Raw genomic sequence first — 16,054 nt, forward strand, 5'->3', positions numbered from 1 at the left:
AACTTGTGTTTGCTTGTTTTTATCATTAGCTCGGAGTAATCATTAGCAGGAGCTATTTTTAAAACAGTATTTAGATGTTTGGTCCCGTCAAACCGTTCGCTGTGTTCTGCGAATGTGCCAAAACTCAGCTTAACCTTTCTGAGCACGAACACGAACAAATGTCCCCACACGAAATGACCTGTTTGTGTTCACGCTAGTGTTGAGCGGATATGCGATATTAAAAGAATAAACGAAAAATATGAATTGTTCTACAAAAACTCAAAGTTAAAGCCATTTGTAGCCAAAATAAACACAAGATTAAGTGTGTTAGTTGCACGTACAACGGTTAAGTGTCAGTGTGTTGTCAAATGCAATTCGGGCAGATGTTTGTTGTGCGGATAGTGTAGGCCAAATCCAAACAGAGGAAACATCCCCAACTTCTCGCTGTGCACCGAGCTAGTCCGCTAATATTTAATTCCCGAAGGATTATAACAGAAAACACGCCAGAATGTCCACGAAATCATCCAACAGCATTGACAGCCGCACCGAGCTGGCCGATCTTGTTAAAAGAAAGGCAGAAATTTCGGTATGTATCACAGCCGGGCGTCCGTTTGTTATTGTTTACAAGTAGTAACTGCTGCAGGACGCTACGCGCCACTTCTTGGTTTGTTTCAATGGCCAACCTAATGTTTGTGTACCTTTCTGCGTCCAGGAAACGTTAGCGAACTTGGAACGGCAAATTTATGCCTTCGAGGGATCGTATCTGGAGGACACCCAGCTGTACGGAAACATCATCCGCGGGTGGGATCGGTACCTGACCACCAACAAAACCACCAACTCGAAGGCGGACAAACGGAACCGAAAGTTTAAGGAGGCGGAGCGACTGTTTTCGAAATCATCCATCACCTCGATGGCGGTAGGAACATAAAACCGCGATGACTATTGAACACAATTAATATTAACTTTGTTCGTGCGTGTTATATCCACCACGTTTAGGCCGTCAGCGGTTTGGTGGACACGAGCGACACCAAGCACGAGCGCAACTCGGAATCCGACTCGATGACGAACGACGATTCGAGCGACAATCAGGCCGGTGGTACGCATTCCACCGTGAACCATTCGTCGGGCGCGCGCGAACCCACCACCCCGGCTGCTGTCGCCGCATCTGCCGGGACGGATGGTGGTGGTGGTGGTGCGTTGAAAAATTCCGTCAACAAATCGTCGCTCGCCAACCAATCGAAAGCCAACGCGGCGGACAAATCGTCGTCCGGCGGTACGTTTTTGAACCGCGCCACTACACCCACCAAGGAGTCCGCCACGAACAGCACGTCCAGCTTGGCGAAAGATGCGGCCGCCACGAACAGTAGCGGCAACACGCCCAGCAGCACCGCCAAGCACAAGGCGAGCAACATCGGCTCGATGAAGAAGGGCAGCTCGAACAAGAAGGTGCGACATCGCTAGCGCGAAAAGCAACGGTGGCGCTTGGCGCGGCTCACCATGGGCCGGCGCTGGGGCAGTTCTAGATCTTAACTTTGTACACATGTGACATTTGGATGTATTCACTTTAAGCTAATAAATACGATAAATTAATGCTTACCGATATAAATAAGAGAGAGAAAGATGCTTGTTTATCACAGGATTTGTTCGATTGGCCACCAAACCGGAGGAGAACTGATCGGATTTTCGGTAGGATGTCTTCTTCAAATGCGCGCACGCGCGCGCGCTTTAATGGTAAGCTGTAATGTTTATTCCTTCATCATATGTACAACACCCTCAGGCACGGAATTCTAGTTTTGATTAACACATTGTACCTTAAAAATATATATATGTATGTATTCTATCCTAAATCCGCGCTGTGTGCGGTAATTCTCTATTGCAGGTCCCAAACGAAGAACGGAGCATTTCATAATAATCGATTCCACACGCTAAAGCTGAACCTAACACCTACGCAAGATAACTCTCAAAACCGGGACCGGACTGTTTCTGTTCTTTACACACTAGCAATACATGATAAGCGATTGATCGGGGGGGAGGGAAGGGTTTGAAATTACGTTATCTGAGTTCACGATATGTACAGGAAGTTCAACTACTCTGTATCTCTCTCTCCACCAAGCGAATGTTTGCTAAACACGAAATTATTTGTAGGGTGGTAAATATTTTCGTCTTCGTTTAACACAATCTAACACTTCACGATCTTCTTAAACAAAGCTAACTATGTACTTGCTATTTTGTTTTCCACATAACTAATTCTTCATTGCTAATATAAATAGTGTAATTCTTAATCGAAAAAAAAACAAAAATACATTGGAAAGCACATTTTCCTTGCTAATGTTTTTGGGATAAATTGTACGTAATAATTCGATACACATCGATTACGAATGAAGGGTTTTTTTTTGTTAAAGAAACAAGCAGCGTTATTGCAAAATGCACTTTAACTTGAAGCTTGTGCGAATCGTACTTGGCGCGCGCGTCGCGTACGAAGAAAAAAACAGTGTAATAACAGCTGAGACTAAATAAGCGATGAGAAACAGAAACGAAAAAAGGAAGAAGCAGCAACAACGGTATCACACATCAAACTCACTTGCAGGCCACCACCACAACACCAAACAGGGCGTCGTGCGGCATCTTCTACAACTGCAAGAACTTGGTCGTCACGAGCTGGCGCAGCCGAATGATCCGATTGTACATCTTGATGGCCGGCCCGATCTTCACGCCGAGATAGTCGATCAGGTCCGACTGCGAGAGGCTCAGAAACGAGCGGCCAGTAAGTTCCTCCTGCCGGATCTTCTTCGCGTACTGCTCGCAGCCGGGCAGCCGCTCGACGTAGCACGAAATCTCGTCCGTAGTCCAGTGCAGCGGGTTTTTGCGCAGCACGCCGGTCTGCTCGGTGCACTCGTCGAGGTAGCGCGAATGCTCCCGCCACTTGTCGAACGCATGCAGCAGCTGCGGCCCGTACTCGTCAATCACGGGCAGGGCCAGCCGGATCGAGGCACTAACGGCCGCGGCAGCGTTGTTGCTGTTGGCGGTGACGGCTGGGTTTGTGGTGGTGGTGGTGGTGGCCGTGTTGGCTGGCTCGCTTGCGGGGAGCTCTTCGTGCTCTCGCAACCGCACGATGCGCTCCTTGGAGGGATCGCGCGATGGCGGAGGAGTTGGTGTTGCGGTCGAGGTAGCAGTACTTGGCGGTTGGTCGGCTGTTTCGCGCTTAATGCGCTTTGCTGGCACCGACGCCATCGTGTTGGAAACGCTCGCGCGTCTTTGCGTGGCCGATTGTTTCGGCTGGACCTTGGGCGCACCCGAAACGGAAGAAATGGATTTTCTCAAGCTGGCAAGACCTCCTCCTACAGCTTTGACGTCGAGCTTGTTGCTGCTGCTGCTGCTGTTGGAAGTGGCTTTCTTCAATTCCGACAGCTTCACTTCGACGGCATGCTCCATCTTCACGAAGCTCTGCACTTGGCTGTAAGGGGAGAAAGAGAGCGATTTAGTGTGATGCTTCACCAACACTTCATCCAACTCGTGTAACACATACTCATGGCTCAGTCGGAGCGGTTTGCGATCCTCGCTCATCCAGGTTTTCGGCTTGTACGGACATTCCACTAACCGGTCGTGGAACTTTTTGTTCGCAACCTTGGCATTGCCGCGCCCGAAACAGTACTTGAACTCACAGGTACCCTCAAACGAGCCCGTCTTAAACAAATAACCTGCGAAGAGCGAAAAGTAAACAATGAAGCAAAGGTTCAACGTACAACGTACAATCAAGCAACGTACCTGGCGGCGGCTCCAACGGGTGCTTCGTCCGGGCACACCAGTTGATCGGATGCAGATCCGGGCTGTCGTCCTCGATCCAGAAGGAGTAGCTGCGGGGCCACCCGTCAAAGCACAGCTTCAGCTCGTACCCGTCAATTGCGACCACCGTGGCGGGACGTATCAGTTTCTTCTGCTTGCGGTCGACCACCTCCAGCCGGTGGCCCAGCTTGAACGCGACGGGTGGACGCGTTTTGAACAGAGCCTTCTCTGCCGGCACAGTCGACGAGCCCGAACCGGCGCGCGACTTGAAGCGGATGTAGCGCGTCCAATCGAAGGGTTTGTTCCAGTCTGTAAGGGACCATCAGTTTAGAAATTTGAAACATAATTTCCTCCCCCCCGAGACGCGGCAGGGTAAATCGAACAGCAAGCGCAATGAATAGTTTTACCTGGCGGGGCAGTGATTGTATCGTTGTTCTCCTTGTGCCAGTTCACCGGATGGATGTAGTTGGAGAAAATGCTCACCCAGTAGTCGTACCGGTCATCCCACCCGTCAAAGTGTACCAGTATACGGTCGCCCATCTTGTCCGCGACCGTCGCCACGCACACCTTGCCCGACTTTTTCAGATCGTCCGCTTCGAGCGCCATGCCGATCTCGAACTTGTTCCTGTCGCTTTGCTGTGATGCAACACAGAGAAGAAAAATTAGAAACCATGCCCATTGGCCATACCCATCATTCCCAACTACTCTTACTAGCTGATTCAGATGCGCAAACCACTCCTGCTCCGGTACGGGCGCGTTCGTTTCCTGCAGGTACTGCTTCCAGTGGAACGGTTTGCCACCGACGTACGAGGCGGGCGGCTGGAGCGCCCTGTTCGTCTGCTGGCACCAGCCGGGCGGAAAGATGTCGATCGAGCTGGCATTCACCCAGAAGTCGTACTCGGCCGCGTACCCGTCAAAGTGCAGCTTGATCCGATAGCCGCGCACCTCGACCACGGTGCAGACGCAGAACAGCGAGCAGTTCTCCGGATCGATCGCTTCCAGCTTCATGCCAACGCGGAAACGATTCTCGGAGGGCGGGAATGCCTTCGGCCCGAACAGATGCACCGGGGCCGGGTCGGCCACCACCTGCTTCAGGTACTGCTGCCACTGGAACTCCGTCTCTTCGCTTTCATCGATCGTGGGAGTGGTGGCAGCTGCCGGTGGAGCAGCAGCAGCAGCCGGCTCCGGATTGTTGTTCTCCTCGTCCAGCGAGTTGGGCAGGAAGTCGCGCAGCGTTTGCCGCTTCAGGAAGGTGCTCGAATTGAGGCTCAGCGAGCTCATCGAGTCGTCGTCACTGGCGGACGAAGGACTGGTGGGCACGGAGGACGGTGGTGTCGCCTTCTTGGTGGCGGGCTTCTTCGCCGGCTGCTTCTTCTTGCCCGCCGTTGCTTTGCCGTCTTCCTTGGAGTGTTTGGCGCCGTCCAGGCTGCTTGGGGACGGCCGGTTTGCCGCCGGCTTTACATTTCCCTCCCACGACCCAGCGGCTTGCTGTAGCGCGTGCGTCGAGTGCAGGATGTACTTGCGCAGAGCCGTGTTGTTGTTGCTGCCGAGGCACTTGATGCTGCAAAGCTCGGGCGTAACGAAATCGGCCGCCCGACCCTGCTTGTGGCACACCTCGCACTTGTACGAATCGCCCGCATCCTTCAGCGTCGTCGTGCGGGCTCGATTGACAGCAGTTTGTGCGTGTTGCTGCTGCTGCTGCTGCGACTGTCGCAGCTCTATCGGTTGCTGCAGATCCTTGTACACATCCGTGGCACAGTGCCTCTCGTACTCCGCGGCGGACAGCGGTTGCACCATGCCGAACTTGTTGAACTCAAACCGCAGCGTGCTCTCGTTCATGTACCCGACACCGTCCCACCAGCGCAGATGGTCCGCCACCGTCGACGTATCGTGCATGGCGCCGCCCTCATCCTGCAGGCTGAGGGACGATTCGGACGGTGTAATAGCCTGCGCGCCCTGGGACCTGGGTAATTTGCCGCCGGTGGCGCGCGATTTCGAGCCGCCCTTCCTGGACGGTAGCGGTTCCGCCGTCGGCGGATTGCTGCGGCCTGCCTTACCCACCGCCATATTGCTGTCGGAGGACGTCGAGGTGGAGCGGCTGTTGATGAAGTTGGAGCTGCGCTCTGCCGTATGCTCCTCTCCCAGCCGTTGCCGTTTGTGCACCACCTCGTCCAGCGCGATCAGCTCCGGCTCGATCATCTCGCTGCCATGCGCCTCGAGCTCGCCGTGTACGGGAACGGGGGGTTGCTGCTGCTGTTTGGCGTGCTTCTTCTGGCCAGCGGCCGAGGGCCGGCTCTTTCGCACCTCATCCAGACGCTTCGGAAGCTCCAGCTTTTCGTTGCACAGCAGCATCACATCGTGCAGTGGCACCGGCGGTAGCAGTGCTGCATCGGGCTGCATTGGGGTCGTGGCAGGCGGTGCGTTAACGGGCGCATCGATCGGCGTTAGCGACAGTTTGTTCGATTCAAGCGAATTTCCGTGCGGCCGCAGCGGAATGTTGTAGTGTTCGCGGGTGAACTGTATTCTAACAACCGCGGGCGGCTGTCGAGCCGTAGCGAATTCCGAATACCGACGGCGTCCAATTGTCCCGCCGGAAGTGGTGGGGTGCGATTGGCAGGGGTGGACGACTTCGGCCGCCCGCTGATGTTCGGACGACGAGCGCTTCTGTAAGCGCGGGCTGATGTTGGTGGTGGTGGCTGCCAGGTCCGGAGAGCTCTTTTCCGGCGTACGGGGCACTTCCAGCTGGCTGGACGGTGCCGTTTCCGGTATTTCGATCGTCGCCGCGTTGGACCCATCGTCCGGATTCGACTCGTCAAAGTATACGATCTCTTGAGCTACCTGCCCGTCCTGTTGCTGCGCGTCCCGCAGTATGGCAGTATCGTTCGTCAGCCCGTCCGCACTTTCGTAGCTTACTGAGGTGTCCTTGTCATGGTCTTCTAGCTCGTGCGTATTGCTTTCACCCAGATCCATTACCAGCTGGTCGCCCTCGTCGTTCGATAGTTCGTCCTCCAGCACCATCGCATCGGCCGACTGGTTTTCCAGCTGAAGCGACAAACTCCCGTGGAAGTTGCTGGGCTGGGCGACCACGATCGGTGCGCTGTTGGGCATCATCACCAGCCGACCGGCTGCGTACACTTCCGCCGGCGCGACCGTTTGTTCCGGCAGCAGTTGCTCCTGGTGCTGCACCATCTTGGGCACGGTGAACGGACTCAGCACGGGGATGGGGAATGCTTTGATCGGTTTCCTCAGCTCCTGCTGCTCTACCGCATTGCCACCGGCTTGGGTTTTGAGGGTGTCGACAGGCAGCTGTCGGTGCGCAGCAACGCTACTGTCGGGAGCTGCGCCTCCTGCCGCAACGAGCCTCATCCGACTAGCATCTAGCTCGGCCTTGCTGTGGACGGCAGCGGTTACGGATGTGACGGTGGGCTTGATCACAGTTCCACCGGCAGCGATCGTCCCTTTGTTGGGCGGCACGTACAGGGGCGGAACATTTCCACTGACAACGGCACGGACAGCAGCGGCAGTAGGTGGTGCAGCGCTTCTTCCGGTGTTCAGCAGCAATTTTGTTTGCTGCTGCTGCTGCTGCTGCTGGGCTGGCAGCTGCGGCGTGATCGAGATGGAGCTGACCGGTGGCTGCATCGGTGTGACAGCGGCATGGACCACGGCATGAAGCGACGTATTGGCAATTGCTACCGGAATGGACTGTATGGTCGCTTGATGCTGCTGCTGGTTTTGCGGCTGTTGTTGCTGCTGCAACTGCTGATCGATCGCACCCTGCGTCACCTTAATCGTGGTGCCAAGGGGTAGCACTAGCTTCGATCCACCAGCGTACAGTGTAGATTGCTGGGTGTGCAGCAGCGGCTGCGGGTTTAGCTGCAGGTGCGATGACACTACGGGCTGCACGACCAACGATCCGGCGATCGGAACGCTGCCCGAACTGAGCGATCGATCGGCGGTCGGCAGCTGCACGGTCGGGCTGATGGAAACCGAGGGCGTTACCATCGTCGGCACGGACGTTATTAACGAGCTGGTGGCCATCAAGCTGTGTATGGTGGTGTTGGTGGTGCTGGTGAGGGCAGGTTTCGGTGCAATCTGGCGATACATCCTCATGCCGGACGGTGCCGAGCTGCTGCTGCTTAGTCTCAGATCGCCGATCGTCCCGGACACCGTCGCCGGCAGTACGACGGTTGCGCTGGGGATGGGCAGCACCGGCACGGCGGTTTGATTCACGATTGTCGATTGACCAATTTTTGCCTGCTGGTAGGACATTCTGTTCGCGTTGCCAACCTGCACAGTCACGGTACCGTATTGCTAAAGGGAGAGAGGGAAAAATGGGTAAGAAAACAGGGTTAATGGAAATGAGTCACTTCGGTCGGTTTACAAACTGTTGGCAAACAAGCATTTAAGTATTTAGAAAGTTTTTTTAACAACAGCAACAACAACAATGTCGACGGGTCCAAGACGGTTTACTGGCATGACCTTAATTTAACCGTTTCCCATAAGAACCACCTATGTGGCGTTTTTCGCTTTCCCCCTCTCGCTCTCTCTCCTCCAACTATGCAAAATGAATTCCTACTATCAGCGTATCCTGCAGACATACACACCACGTGTCATAATAGGCTCGACAAACTGCACATTTACACCCTTTCCTTCTTGCGGGAGGGAACTGTTCTCACTCACGTACCCTTTCCCTCCGAACGCGTGTCGCGGGTGCATAAAAACACACAACAATATGATATGATCGATAGTGACGTATGTGTGTGTGTGTCTTGTTGGTGTGTTGGATGCACTTGCTGTCGGTGCATCGGCACTACCAACACACACACAGACACACACGTCGCACAAAAACCGAGCGGGCGAGTTGTGTGGGGACCGTACGATTTGGTGCGTACGTGCGCCATGTGACACACACTTCACTGCGGAAGAGTGAAAGAGGTATTTTTGCCTCGATGATGCTATTGTTGTGGCCTGATTAGGGACTCGGAACTCGGTGCAGCAAACACCGTCCCAACCGATACGGCCAAACACCAAGAGGCGCAGCAGCTTCTCACTCGGTTCTGCCGACAGTGCAAGAGGGAGAGGGGGCGAGCGACACCCGTGTGTGTCAGCATGCTTCATTGCTGGGGTTTCACAGCCTGGTTTGGTACACACTTACTTGTCGTACTGCTTAATGCTAAAACAACACTTTAATCCCAATCACAATCAGACACAACATACACACACGGTACGGCACGGCATTGACACACTATCGCTGAAAACGCTCGATGATCGAGCCGAGCAGTTGGCCAGGGCCTGCCTGCCTGCCTGCGTCGTATCGGAATGAATTTTGACAATTGCGCCACGGAAGAGCTTTCTTGTTGTGGTTGTTTGTGCACCACAGCAGCACACACCGAGTGCAAAATGAAACAAACGGGCAGATCTTACAGAACCGCCGTTGCTAGCAGCAACTGAACGATCGATCCGACCTGGGCTGCAATTTACACACAGTTTGGAAGCACGGCACACTACAGCATCCACACACATACACACACATACACACATACTCGCACACACCGTCGCGGGTGCGTATCACATGCCTGTGTGTTGCTACTGTCAAACTGCTTGCGAGTAGTTGGGTCGGGTTGGAAAAAGCGGTCGGATTTCACGTTCCGCGATGCGTAAGCTTACATCGAATAAATGCGTCACAGTATGTCGGGCACACTAGAAACTATGCTCGTGTTTTTCAAAACACGTGTGAGCAGCACACACCAATACCACACCTGCCAAACACGGTAACGGAACAACAGCACCACCAGCACGGAGTGTGACAGATGCGCCTAGAGAAGTGGAATGTGGAAGCTTTCTAAATAATAGACGGGGCGGGGGCACACGGAAATGCTTGAAAAGGGGTACTAATTAATTGCACTAAATGCACCACACAGAATCGTGCAGCAAATCATAGGTTTTGGAAATGTAATAAAAACCTTGACCAAAATCGGCCTACACTGACACCACATGCGCTGCCGCCAGCCTGCTGCTGCTGCTACTTTTCAGACCACATGCTCTCTATGCTGTGGTTCGTCGTGATGGGTCCCTTTTATCGTGAATGTCTGTCACACCCGCTCACTACTCGAAAACAAAAACCCTTTCATTCACTATATTCACACAGCATGCTCACACTAGTGACACCACACAGGGTTTATTGCTCCCTTCGTCCGCTCTGTTCTTCCACCCGGTGTGATGCACACATACACACGCACGCACACAATCTGATAACATCGTCCGCCCAATGGGAAAGAGAAGGAAAGTGAAATAATTTTGTGCAAGTCTTCTTTTTTTACTAAAAAGTGATACGAAACACATTCATCGATTCCGCGGAAAGCGCAACTGCCCTCTGTCGCTCGCTCATTCACACACAGACACACACACACACAGACCAGAAATCGAACAACGTAATCGCGTGGGGTAAGTGGGGGGAGGGGGGGGGGTCGAGCAACACAGACGGTTTACCGGAGGGAACTCCGATAAGATGCGATGATGGCGATGATGCGGCGATGGTGGTGGTGATTATATCTTGGATTTTCATTTGCACTTCTTATGTGCTAAATCTCCGTTGCGGCTGAAGAGAAGAATCGATTCCGCACAGCGATTTTCCGTCCCGAGGTGGCTCCACCGTGCCCCAGAAACGACTTACTAAAAGAGAGGTGAGGCTTTGTCGTGGCCTTTCCAGCAGTCAGTTGATGAGTCGAGGAGTGAGTTGCTCTTTATGGATGGAGCACGCTGTCGCTTTTCCCTTTTTAGGGGTCTTGGCCCCCAGTGCTTGGCGAACGAAAATGCCAGCACACCAGCACACCGCGTGGATGAGAGGTCCGCGAGAGGATATATGCCTACAAAATAGAAAAACCGTGATTTAATCAAGAGAGCAAACACACAACATACGGGCTGCCACCGCACAACTTACCGCGGGGTGATCAGTGATTGTTGCTACTGCTGCTGCTGCTGCCGATGGTGATGACGGCCATGCTCGAATATATCGCCAATATTGTGGGCACTACAACTCAACACCACACTGTACTGACTGTACGTGTAACCCCACCAAGGTTGTTGGCGAATTGTGAGGAGCATGCACAATCGGTGAAAATGAAACCAGTTGCAAGAGGGTACACCACCACCGCACCAAATTGTACGTGTGTCTCTCCCCCTCCGTGTACACTAGAGCTTAGCTGCTCTTTCTCCCCACTAGGAAAACACTGGCGCACGTTACATTCCACCGGAACACCATTCACCACCATATCCCGAAGGACAGAACACGTTTCACTGTGTGTTTTCTGCTTTTTCTTCTTCCTCCTGCTCGGTGGTGGTTGCTCTTTTGCTTGCTGTGAATTGATTCAACACACCACCTGGTGAACGTTCGCTTCAGCCGTCGTACATCCTGTGTCTATAATCCGGGCAAGAATATATTGGCCACCGGGGAAAGCATATTGTGCCACCGACCGTCGTTCTGTCTCACTCGCGGCCCGGTGATGGCGCTGATGCACGCGTTTCGCCTGTCCGGTGTGATGTTCCCAGTGAGTGCTCTGTTACGCCTAATACAAGGGAGCGGACACGAACCTGATTTAACCACGCGCGCACAATGTGCGAAGTGTTTCGCACTGGGACCGAGGTGCCCAGCAGTTTGGTAGTAGTAGCACACTCTACACCTTGTGCTAGCCAGAGCAGAAAACCAGAAACAACACACGTACGCACTACAAGTCGTCCGCCACATACAACTGTACCGACCGCGCTGTAACCATGAATATGTGTGCGCTGCTCACCACTACTGGTGCTTCGCTGAGCCTCCCCGTGCTAGTGTAGCAGGCGAGTGAGTGAAAGAGTGAGAGAGAGCAAGAGGGATAGAGCGAGAGCGATTGACAGAGAGCGTACGAGCGCACCGTGTGCCTCTCTTTCCTTCTCTTGCTCCATCGCGGCCTTCGGACGGGTTGCGTTTCTTCGCTAAACGAAACGTTACGCGCGTGTTATGCGCGCGGGCAGCGCGTTACATTCCGCGGAAGCGAAGTGGTGCGAAAAAAGGATCATCCCCCCTCCGCTGTCTATTGGGTAAATGTTTTTTTTCCAACCAGAATAAACGAAATAAAGGTACGATCAGCTGGCAAATGGACCAAACCCAACCAAACACAACATTCTTGCCTTACTCGAGGGCGCATTTTGAAGGACAAAAGGCGTGCAAGTAACGCTTTCCGTTTCCATTGGCAACACACCACACCGCGGACGACGTTTTGCGTAAATGCGTGCGTGTGAGCGTGTGTGTGGCTCCTTCACACAGTCCACGGCATATAAAACAAGGATTGTGTTGTTTCTTCTTGATGAAAAAATGCATTGGGATACGACACACAGAAAACGGAAATTACAGTTACAGTATCACGCAGCACCACTTGTTGTCTGTAACAACACCCTTTCCCCAGCACGGTGTGTGCGTATGTACGGCACAAGTGGAGAAAGAGAGAGAGAGAGAGTGTGTGATTACGAAATTTACAGCAAATGGTAGGTCACACCGTGGCAGCAGCAACTAGCAGCTTTCCTCTAATTTACCCCGTTGGTGCGTGTCTCGGTTGCGGATGATGCTGGGGCGCTTTTGTTTTCGCCACCCCCCCACCCGAGACAGTGCACCCGAATGCACAAATAGAATCGTTTGCTACACAACACTACTGTGCCTTGCATTTTTGCATAGCAGATGCCGCGACGACTGTCGACGGTTAGAGCACACCTGCTGCGCTCCTCTCTGTCAGGGTGTGTGTGTGTGGGTGGGTGGTGTGTATGTGTGGCTCTATGCGGGGCTTAATGCTGTTCTATTATTTCGCGTTTATCAGCGCACCGCGCGCGCACACACTTTCGCAAATCCGTTGTGGTTGTTGTGCGTTTTAATCGATGATGTGCGAGCACTGTGCACCTCTGCTTTGTTTTGGTAGCGCGCAACATTATTAGCAGAAGAAATTCTGGTGCACGGGGGCACGGGGCGGGTGAAACACGCTCACCCTTGGGTGGACGACAACGTGACGTGTTTTTCTTGCGTCCGACCGTACACAATTCGATGACGGCAACGACACACAAGACGGCCGTCCCTTCTCTCTGTGCACTGTGTGTGCGAGGGACATATATGCATTCTTTTATTTTGTTTTTGTTGTGTTTTTTTCTGTTCCTTTGCTTCTTGAAAGATAAGCAAAACAACACACCGTGTGGTGGAAGGAGGGCGCCGCGCACGGTGCACTACTTTCGTTTGAATTTGCTTCCTCACACACACACACACACATGCATACATACAATACGATGCACCAAACACTGCAACTGCCCTGACCCTGTTGCTTCTGGTGGGGTGAAAAATAGAACAAAAAAGCAGATAAATGGTCAACAACAACAACAACAAAAAGTTGATAACGAACGAATAATTCGAACCTTGCACACACGACAGTTTGACAAGCAGAGAGTGTGTGTCGTCGTCTGCCGTCTTCTCAACACGAAACAATCGCCACACGGCACCAAACAACGTACCCAAAACTGTACCCGTGAGATGCACAAAAGTTTGTGAAATGAAATACTTTCCGCACTAGGGACACACACTTTCAATTTGGACACGTTTTGGCACGATAAAAACGGTGCCCAACATCACGCCCGTGCTGCTACTGGCGACGTTGTTACCGTAACCGTGTGTGGAAGAGGTACGACCGACGTGAAGTTTGCAGCGAATCGCTCTTACCTTAATAAACCCCAAAATCGGGGTTGGCTGTGATCGAGTGTGTGTGGTGGTTCAGTACCTTTTGCGGGGGTAGCTTCGGGGCGGTGTTCCCTTTTGGGCCTGGCTGCTGATGATCACCACCGATCGGCCAGCCACAAATCGCCTATTTTCCTACTGATTACACACTGGCGCGGCCTGCCTGTGCTGAATGCCGTTGTTTAACGATGCGCTGCACGTGTGTGCGTGAAATGCCTTTGCCAGTCAGCGTTTCCCTATCCTTGTGCTGTGGCGAGCTAACTCGCGCGAGACAGGTAGAGAGAAAGAGAGCGAAAGAGAGAGAGAGAGAGAGAGAGAGAGAGAGAGAGAGAGAGAGAGAGAGAGGGAGGCTCTCTCTGGCTCACCAGCTGCTGTCAGTGTGCCTGACAATATCGCACGCACACATACACGCACATGCACACCATCGGCGGGCGAATCGGGCGCAGCGATTCCGCGGTATTCCGCGGTTTCTCCCACATTTGGCTGCGCTCTTTCTCGCTCTCTCGCACTTTTCTCCGAAAACAACGTTCGATTACACACCGCGGGTGTGTGTGTGTGGCGTGTGCGCTCGAATGTGTTCGTGGAATGCACATTTCGTGTACCGCAGAAAGATGAATTTCGTTTGAAAATCCGCGTCCGGAATATCCGTGCGGGAAAATGTAATGTTCTGCTAACTGCACACTAAAATAATCGTAATTTAGAAAGCGAACTTGATTTACCATTGGTAGATTGGGCTGCTGGTGGTGGTGGTAGACGTCAGCGTTTGGATTTGGACCGGTTCGGCCCGCTGATGATGATGATGTTGTTGGGGTTGGCGGCGGCGGCGGGGGCGCAAATGTCGACTCCTTCCGTCCCACGATGATCTCGCGTGCCGGCGGCGGCAGCGGCGGCGGCGAAGGCTGCTGCGTTTGATGAAGTTGCTGCGACGAGCCGAACTGCACCACATTACGGCCGTTCGCATCCGACGTTACCGTTACCACGTTGCCGTGGCCCGGGAAGTTGGCCCCGGGGCCAAGGGCGTAGGGTGCATTGTTACTGCCAGCATCCAGCAGGAACCTTCTGTCGCGCGTGTCGATCGACATGTGGCGCGTGCGGTGCGGCAGGGCAACGGTTCCGGCCCGGGCTGGGGCACCACCGCACGGGACGACCGTGAGCTTGCTGCCGAGGGACGTGTCCGGGCGGGGTGGCGCTACCATCGGAGCCCTTGCCGTTAGCTGCAGCGACGATGCGGACGGGTAGTTGCGGGGCGGCGAGTCTAGGATGATCATCTGGCCGCCGCTCATACTACGTGTGGTGGCTGGCGTTAGCAACGGGATGGACGGGGCCGACAGTGAACCATTGGCCGGATTCGGTCGCTCCATGGTTGAGCGGCGCGTTTTCTGTCTTGATCAAACACGCACAGGCAGCTTCTCCGAAACGTCGTCACACGGTCACCACTTTCGGTTCGGTGCACACTGGAATCGCACGAGAACAAACGATGGAAATGATAGTAATCACGTTCTTTCAAACAGCCCAGCCAAATCGCACACTGCACTGCATTTCCCGTGCACTCTGGACGAAGGAAAGGTGGAAAATGGTATTCCCGTCATTTGCTGCTCTTACCTCCGATGCTCAGCTGAGTGTACGTTCGCAAACACGCTCTCCGGCTCGCTCGCTTGCTCGCTCGCTGGCTCTCTCTCGCTCTATCTCCTACCCTTTACAAGCACGCACACACTCTCTTTACGCGCGATTTTTGGCGTTTCAAGCGAAACGATTTGACGTTTCGGGTGCGAGTGTGTTGGTGAGCTCGTCGTGCGCCGCTCGCTCCGCCAATCGCAAGCAGGACGACTCGATTGCCACAGATCGCGGCGGACCGCGTGTACGGGGCGAAAAGGAATGGTTTTGGATTTACTAGAAAAGCCAACAGCAGACCAGTATTGTTTAGCCTTTGTTTTGTTGGATTTTTGTTTTTGTTTTTTGCAGGAATTTCAGTTCGGTGTAGCTGTGTGGTTTTACATTTACAACCAAGTTCCAACAGCAACGGCTGCGGCGTTCGGAGAATTTCGTTTCAAAGCGCAATAAATACAACCACGCGTGTCATAGATCAGCTTCAGCGGTACGCAGCAGCGCCGACTAGATATCGGTGGGTGACAAATTCAACCACCACCGGTCTATTTTCTTTCACTATCGCGTTTTTATTGATAAAATGTATGAGTGTGTTTTTTATAGCACACACGGTATGGCATACGCAAAGATGAAAGCAAAAAATAATAAACACACAACACAACGTGCGAGACGTGCTCGAGGAGATAGTAGTAATGGTGCTTAATTTTGATCGATTGTTCGGTGGCAACACGCATCAACACAAATCACTTCAAACGTTGCTTCGGCTTTACACTGGGATCGTTCATTAAACTTTAATTTCGCCAAAAATTAAGCAAACTTCCGATGATCTTCGTTGATGTTCTTGTTACGACGCGTTCAGGGAATAACTGAACTGCTTTGTTTGATTATTCGACAGACACACCACAACATACACTACCTGTCTCTTTCTCTTTTCTCGCTTTC

General features: G+C 53.1%; 2 protein-coding genes across 9 annotated transcripts; one reads left to right on the forward strand and one right to left on the reverse strand.

Annotated features, from left to right (window-relative positions):
* The first annotated feature begins 246 nt into the window (after nt 1-246).
* Nucleotides 247-1,569, forward strand: LOC120953471 (chromatin modification-related protein MEAF6). Its single transcript, XM_040373406.2, has 3 exons — nt 247-565; nt 692-895; nt 976-1,569. Exons 1-3 carry the CDS (start codon nt 488-490, stop codon nt 1,438-1,440), a joined length of 747 nt encoding a protein of 248 aa, XP_040229340.1. The 5' UTR covers nt 247-487; the 3' UTR covers nt 1,441-1,569.
* Nucleotides 1,570-1,703: 134 nt separating this feature from the next.
* LOC120953470 (uncharacterized) lies at nt 1,704-16,048 on the reverse strand. Of its 8 annotated transcripts, none has more exons than XM_040373398.2 (7): nt 15,110-16,048; nt 14,227-14,961; nt 4,474-8,073; nt 4,170-4,398; nt 3,745-4,071; nt 3,506-3,677; nt 1,704-3,433 (listed from the first exon to the last, which is right to left on the reverse strand). In XM_040373398.2, the coding sequence occupies exons 2-7, from the start codon at nt 14,866-14,868 to the stop codon at nt 2,608-2,610; spliced, it is 5,796 nt and encodes a 1,931-aa protein (XP_040229332.2). In that variant the 5' UTR covers nt 14,869-14,961; nt 15,110-16,048; the 3' UTR covers nt 1,704-2,607. The 8 variants fall into 8 exon arrangements, with proteins under 8 accessions (XP_040229332.2, XP_040229335.2, XP_049461356.1 ...); XM_040373401.2 differs by lacking the exons at nt 14,227-14,961; nt 15,110-16,048 and adding exons at nt 10,436-10,628; nt 10,703-11,819; XM_049605399.1 differs by lacking the exon at nt 15,110-16,048 and having other exon boundaries at nt 14,227-15,087.
* Nucleotides 16,049-16,054: the final 6 nt, after the last annotated feature.

The sequence above is a fragment of the Anopheles coluzzii genome, chromosome 2 (assembly GCF_943734685.1).
Source record: "Anopheles coluzzii chromosome 2, AcolN3, whole genome shotgun sequence".
Taxonomy (NCBI): Eukaryota; Metazoa; Arthropoda; class Insecta; order Diptera; family Culicidae; genus Anopheles; species Anopheles coluzzii.

Coding starts and splice junctions, on each gene's coding strand:
- LOC120953470 (XM_040373398.2), bottom strand. CDS start 14,868: ATGGAGCGACCGAATCCGGCCAATGGTTCACTGTCGGCCCCGTCCATC. Junction 8,074..14,226: donor AGCAGCCCAATCTACCAATG/GTAAATCAAGTT, acceptor CTCTCCCTTTAG/CAATACGGTACCGTGACTGT. Junction 4,072..4,169: donor TACAATCACTGCCCCGCCAG/GTAAAACTATTC, acceptor GGTCCCTTACAG/ACTGGAACAAACCCTTCGAT.
- LOC120953471 (XM_040373406.2), top strand. CDS start 488: ATGTCCACGAAATCATCCAACAGCATTGACAGCCGCACCGAGCTGGCC. Junction 566..691: donor AAAGAAAGGCAGAAATTTCG/GTATGTATCACA, acceptor TTCTGCGTCCAG/GAAACGTTAGCGAACTTGGA. Junction 896..975: donor CATCCATCACCTCGATGGCG/GTAGGAACATAA, acceptor CACCACGTTTAG/GCCGTCAGCGGTTTGGTGGA.